General features: G+C 40.6%; 1 protein-coding gene across 1 annotated transcript; it reads right to left on the bottom strand.

The window, feature by feature from the left end:
* Positions 1-6,390: 6,390 nt before the first annotated feature.
* On the bottom strand, positions 6,391-7,128 carry LOC149258801 (uncharacterized). Its single transcript, XM_089434472.1, has one exon. The coding sequence runs from the start codon at positions 7,126-7,128 to the stop codon at positions 6,391-6,393; it is 738 nt and encodes a 245-aa protein (XP_089290598.1).

Here is a 7,128-nt window from a genome sequence, read left to right as displayed (position 1 = left end):
AGGGAATGACATGGTGTCTGAACCCACTGTTTCTGTGTAAAACAATAGGATTTGAGCCAAGAGCTTGTAAAAAGGACTTATACCATAATCCCAAAGAGCTTAGTTGAGTTGACTAGAGCTCACGGAGCCGTAGCCTAAGAGTTTTGGGTGAACTCCAAATTAATATCGATGTTTTGTGTGTGTTTTATTGTTGCATTGTCTCTACTGCTTTATTTACTATTATATGTATTTATATATCAGTTTGAGCACATTAAAGTACAACACATAAACATATTTAATAAACAACACCAACATACACCTTCTGTTCAAGCACATTTTTAATTCCGCATTGGTTAATCAATAAGACTTGAGAATATTTACGCTTTGGAAGTGGGAGAGGTTTTTGTAAGTTAGACAAGAAGCCTAAGTGCCCCATTTTCAGATTAGGTGGTATCAAAGCTTAAAATTGATTGACCACGCCTTCAAAGAAGGTTATATCAGAATGCTTGATTAACAGAGCAATGATTGCTTGTCTGAAAGGTGTTTGGGTAGTCAAGGATTGATTGCCTGATTGATGTATGCTTGTTGCAAACTGACTATTTTATGAGTTTGCAGAGGTGAAGGGAAAGCTGTTGATAGCTCAGTCCAATAAGGACAAGAAGGAAGAAGGGTTGAAGGCATTATTCTATTCCAAAGGACCTCAAGGCAGTCCTTAAAGCGCAAGAGGTTTGTTGCAAAAGGTTGCTTAATAAAGCCCTTTTTTAGTCTTGCTTGAATTTCTTTTGCTCATTGGTGTAATGACAACTTCTACAAGTGGGTCCTCAAATTCTGCGTTCTTCACAAGATTCTTTGATGAAGACATGAAGCAAGAAGTGTCCACCGTGATGGATATGGCGAGAGAAATGTATGAGGAGGGAAAGAAGAACATCATGCTTAGAGAGCAGTTGAATTCCATGAAGGAAGAGAAGCATTTGCTTTCTCACAAATTGCAGGAATTGGAAAGACAACTTCATATTGCAAATATGAACCTAAAAAGGATGCATGAGTTGGAGACACAACGCTTTGTTGCCCAAGAATCCTTAGTCAAGTATCAATTTGAAGAAGAGGTAAACCATTCCAGTTTGTCTTCAAATTCCTCTAATGATGCTTATGTTGGTTCTTTTAGAAAACATACTAAAGGCATAGGTTCCAAGCTAATGTCCAAGATGGGCTATGAACAGAGAGGCTTGGGAAAGCATGCACAAGGTATTGTTGAACCAATAATGGTTGAGAAAAGGCCTAAGTATGTGGGTCTTGGCTATGGACAGTCTTATGGAAAGTGTTCCAAAGCTGCCATGAAGGCCATTGAAACAAATCCAAGAAGGGGTTGCATTACAGAGTGTGAAGATTGTATTCGGGAGGAATGCAATAGCTTGAAACATCATTTGCAGGATGTAGGTGTTTGGAAGCACACACTTAAATCAGAGAGTTGGGGAGACTCCAACAAACTTGAAGAGATTGATGGTGTCCCAAAGGGAGCCACTTCTTCATTTACTTCACCTCCTTAGGAAGGCAATAAAGGTGAAACATAAAGGTATAAATTTGGTTCTAAACATATTCCTTTTGATTTTGCAAAGCATGATAAATTTCCACATAGAGACCGAGAAAGAATTGCTTGTTCCTTTTGTGGTTTGGATAACCATAATGTTTCTAGATGTTGGAAGAGAATGGCCACACATAGAAAGATTTTGAAGGAAAAGAAGCAAGAAGCCAAAGGTCCATTGGATAAGGCAAATCATGCTGTCAAGAGGATGCACATGAAGTGCACTTACTACCGTAAGCAAGGACATCTTACTGCAAAATGTTGGATTCTAAATCCAGCAATGCTTCCACAAAAGATGAAGAAAGTGGAAAGAGAAGATGGAAAAAATGGAAAGGAAGATTCCATGAATGATGTGTCTCAGGATGATTCACATGATGATTCTGATATGCAGACAAAGGTAGTAACTTTGAAAGGGATTGGTAAGAAATGGGTAGAGTTCTTATTGGATTAAGATTGCATGTCTATTGACGCATCTACATTATATTTCAATTCAGTTTCGAAAGTACAATGTGCTTAAGTGAAAGTTGAAGTATGAAATGCATGCATGAGCATGAGATGCATGAACATAGGGATGTTGATGATTTCCTTGTTTTTGAACATGTATGTGTAATTAACTTGCAGGGTTGATTGCTTTGACATGCATGTGATGCCATGTTGACTTGGGAGAAGTTAACTTGGTCTCCAAATGGAGATAATGATGAAGTGTTTCATCTTTTGAAAAAGAGTCCTAATGGTATTTTTCTACATGCTTGACTTGAAGGGTCATTTGCTTAAAGACATGTTCTGTGGGCTTGTTATCTAGTCCATCATTTGTATGCAGATATAAGACATGGAGGTGTTCACAAGATGTGAAAATCTGTTTCTTTTGTTGAAGTAGGAGTTTAGGCCATCCAGTTGTTGTCTGTGTTTCTGTTGTTGCTAATAGTTTTTGTTGACAACTTTTCAAACAGGTACAAATGAAAGTTTGTGGAGTAGATGTACTTCACATTTGTTTGAGCCACCTTGGATCAATGATCAAGGCAGAAGAAGTTCAAACTACCTTCTATGACTAGTTCAGCAGAAGTTCTACAGGAAGGCAAGGAGGAAGACAGTTCTTCCCAGGAAGACCAGCCCATCCAAGAAGGGAAGTGGTCAGAAAATTTGGTTAGAGGCACTATGCAAGGCAAGTGAAGGGAGGATGAAAGAGGAAGGTGAGTCACTCTCATTTACTATTCAGATCAGTATATCAGTCTTTTGGAGACCAAAAGTTCTTTAGTTGGAAGGCGTGATCCAAAATGGATCCTGAATAAACCTCTAAGTCTAAAAGACTTCATATAAGAGGTAAAAGGTGCCAAATGGTACAAATCCTTTGTAAATCAGAGGAAAATGAAAGTCGCAGACTGCTCTCAGAAATAGCCCCATTACAGAGATCTTTTCCTTCTGAATCTACTGCAACTTGAATGGGCTAAAATGGACTTAGGATGCAGAAGTCATCACATGCAAAAGATGCCCAGTTTATTTGAAAAAAGAGGTAAAAACCCCTAAAAAGGCAAAAAATCCCTATAAGGGAAAATCACATTGCATAAGGCAAAGAGGAGGAATTAAGGTCAGGCAGAAGGCACCCCCGATGAGCGACCTCCGATGATTAGATTTGCGGGTGGGATAGGAGGCAGGCAATGTATACCCAAGGCAAAGGTCCCGGGCTGATCTGATGGTGCGATCGCCAAAATCAGTGGATTGCAATCAGCGATACCATAAGGCAAAGGCGGGACCCCGGGCGATGCGATATCATGATTGCCAATATTAGCGGATCGCAATCAAAGCTACACAGAGGAAAGACTATAGACATATATATATATATGCGTGATGCAATTAGCTGTACCCAATGGAAATCTAAATGCTATTTCATAAGATTTGAGATCCGTTAATTGACATTTTTAATGTATTTCCATGTATTTTGTTTATTAAATGAAATACAAAGGGGAGCGCCGATGCGATAAAACTCGGTCTCGGAGGGGTTTGGGAATGAAAATGTATAATATTTCAAATCCGCCCAAAGCCATTTTTTACGGGATTTTTAGTGTTTTAACGTATTTTCAAAATACAAAGGGAAGCCACGGAGAGGGGCATTGCGACATGCGATAGCGACTTATAGGCGGACCCGATAGGAGAATAGGGCACAATTATGAATATTTGAAGTCCGGATGAACAGTGTTTTGGCGGTTTTTCCTGTGTTTGAACACATTTCTCTGTGTAAACAGAGAATGGCCGTTTCAGGGATTTCAAAGGCCCGATGCCCTCATCCGTTGCAGATTAGGTGGCCACCTCCCCTGAATGCATTATGCAATGATTATTTAATGCTAGAAGAGGGATTCGAGCAGACAGAAGGTTGGAGATAGAGAGCCCGAGAGGGAAAATGAATAGGCAGCGCCGATTTGGCTTTAAAAAGCCACAAAATGATAGAGACAAGGGATGCTGAAGGTTGTTGGGGGTTGTTGTTGAAAGCAAAGCCAAAGCAGAAAGCTAAGGCGAAAAGGAGCAGAAAGAGGCAACGCAGAAGGAAAAAGAACAGCCAAGGGAGTCACTTGGAAGTCAAGTGAAAAGCCAAGAGAGTTGTAAACTGATAGAGGGCCAAAGAAGCCAAAGCCAAAGAGCCAGAGCTAGAGCCGAAGAGCCAGAGTCAGAGCCAAAAGCCAGAACCAAAAGCCAAGAGCCAAAGCCAGGGAATGACATGGTGTCTGAACCCACTATTTCTGTGTAAAACAATAGGAGTTGAGCCAAGAGCTTGTAAAAAGGACTTATACCATAATCCCAGAGAGCCTAGTTGAGTTGACTAGAGCTCACGGAGACATAGCCCAAGAGTTTTGGGTGAACTCCAAATTAATATTGCTGTTCTATGTGTGTTTTATTGTTGCATTGTCTCTGTTGCTTTATTTACTGTTATATGTATTTATATATCAGTTTGAGCACATTAAATTACAACACATAAACAGATTTAATAAACAACACCAACATACACATTCTGTTCAAGCACATTTTTAATTCCGCATTGGTTAATCAATAAGACTTGGGAATATTTAAGCTTTGCAAGTGGGAGAGGTTCTTGTAAGCTAGACAAGAAGCCTAAGTGCCCCATTTTCTAATCAATTAGACAATAAGAATGAAAACCAGTTAACAAATCACGATTTAAATAAATAAAATTAAAACATTTGGAAATAATTTATTGTATTTATAATGTTAACTTTAAAAATAGTTGTTTGATTTTAGATCAAAGTGAATTAATTCATGGTTTGTCCCGAATCGAATGTGTTTATCTTCTGCCTGCTGCAGGGATAAATAAGTGGGTTTGGTTCATGCTCTACAATGCACAAACAAGCATTCGAACAATAAAGAGAGAAGTTTTATTTTGTTTCTTGAGATTTGTAAAAATGTTGTTTTTTATTATTTTGTTAAGGTTTATGCATTAAAATAATAAAAATTCTTATGAATAGTTTTTGAACTTTGTATATCACTTATCATTTTGGATTATTATATTCTTATGACATTATTTTTTTTTTCCTATGGAAAAAGTCGTAATTTCTATTAATAGTGAGAAATTACATTCTGTAGATGCCTAGGCATATGCATATTGAGGCTGGTAGCCTCCCAAATAACCAAAAAACAGTTGTTGAACAACAACAAACATAAACATTGTGCATCAGTCTCCACACAGGGAGGTCATGAAAGACTCAGAAACAACTATAACCGACAAGGTAGCTGGCTGGCAAAAGAAAGCCTGTATTCTCCACGCAGGGAGGCCGCGTAGATCTCAAGAACCAACAAGAAAATATAAAGTCTTTGAAACAGCCCATGCTGTTTGACTGTCAAAAATTCTCTGAGAGAGTTATAGTAAAACCATAAAAACTGTAAATATAAACAACAGCTGACTAGAACCGTGATGAGCCAAAAAATAAATAAAAAAATAGGAGTGTGTAAGAGATGGCAGAGTGGTTATGTCTCCTGATGTGTATGTAGATCTATAAACAGTCTGTGGTAATATTGATGGAAAGTTCCATCAACTTCTTCCTGAATCAACCAGTCCTCTTCCTGCCTACGCGCTGCCTCCTTTGATAAGTAGTCTGCCCCTGTGTTGCGCTCCCTGTAAATGTGATGATAGACAAAATTATCAAAAGATGCTGTAAGCCTATGAGCCTCATCCAATATATGTCTCAATGTAAAAGCAGAGCAGTGAGATGTTCTGTTGAGCCAATTACAAACAAGTTTGGAATCCCCAAACAATTCAAGATGTGAGCAGTGTTTCTCAAGAGCAAAGTGTATGAGATGTTTGACCGTGGTAATCTCAACAAAGTTATTTGTGCCTCTTCCTAGGTTCATTTGGATCTTAAAGCAGTGGGCTTCCCTCAAGTAGAGAATGCCCCCCCCCTCCCGCAGCCCTCTTCTTGGGATGAACCATCAAAATAGGCCCAAGGGTGTGTTTTATCTATGAGTTCAGGATGGATGTTCCTGGAGCGAGTCTGAGAGGTGTCTTCAGGCAGAGAGTCAAAGTCAGCAAGGATACGAGATCTGATGGAAAGCCATAGGGGGTCCTTATGGTAAAAAATGGCCCAGTTCCTTGCCGTCCAAAAAGCCCAGCACATAAGGAGGGGCAGATTTCTGTCTCTACCCTTGTGCCTCTCTAACCAGTCCAGCCAGGCCTCCATGATGGATCTCCCTTGCCACCGTTGGAGGGAAGGGGAGGATGCTATAATGAGGTTCCATTGCTCAGTGATAATAGGATAGTGCAAGAATAAGTGTTCAGTGCTTTCCTCATTGTTTCTACAGAGGTGACACCAAAAAGGCCCATGGAAGGATCACTTCATCAAGTTTGAGCCCGTGGGGATTTTGTTGAATAGGATGGTCCACATAAGCATTCGCGTTCTGGGGGCTGCTTTGAGCTTCCATAGTGCTTTCCACCATTGCTGTACATTCTCTGGCTTGACGTTCTCCATGAGTTTTAGGTATCCTTCCTTGGGAGAGTATCTCCCATTTTTTGCGCATGCCCACACTATTTCGTCCTCCCCTTCCGTTATCCTGATATGAGCTTGTGTGAGAGCCTCGGTGAAGCCCTCCCAAGCCTGATGCCAATGGCCTGGGATGTGGAGATCGTGGGCCGACTTCCAGGCCTGCTGGAAAAGAGTGGAGTTTGCCTGGTCTGCAATATGGGATAGATGAGAAAGTCCTTGATCCACTAGTAGTGCTATCAACTCTGCTGGGAGCCTGTGGGCGTTCCCACATCCGATCCAGGGATCCACACCTATACGAACTACGCTCCCCTGATGAATCCGCCAGGTTAATCCTTCCCGTATAAGGGGGAGGGAGGTCAGGATTGCTTTCCAGATGATGGACAGGCTGCCACTTACCCTATGATCCCTTCGAATCCAGTCCATAGTGTTTTCAGGGGAGATGTACTTTTCATAAGCTACTTTTGTCCAAAGGCTGTGCGAGGTAATGAGCTGCCATCCTAGTTTTGCAGCCAATGCTTTGGCAAATAGATCCAACCTTTTTATGCCCCAACCCCCCATCTCTTGGGCCTTGCAATTGTGTCCCAT

This window comes from Pinus tabuliformis, chromosome 6 (genome assembly GCF_031772625.1).
Source record: "Pinus tabuliformis cultivar Carrire ecotype Pingquan chromosome 6, CPIR1, whole genome shotgun sequence".
Taxonomy (NCBI): domain Eukaryota; kingdom Viridiplantae; phylum Streptophyta; class Pinopsida; order Pinales; family Pinaceae; genus Pinus; species Pinus tabuliformis.
This window is presented reverse-complemented; position numbering and strand designations above follow the sequence as displayed.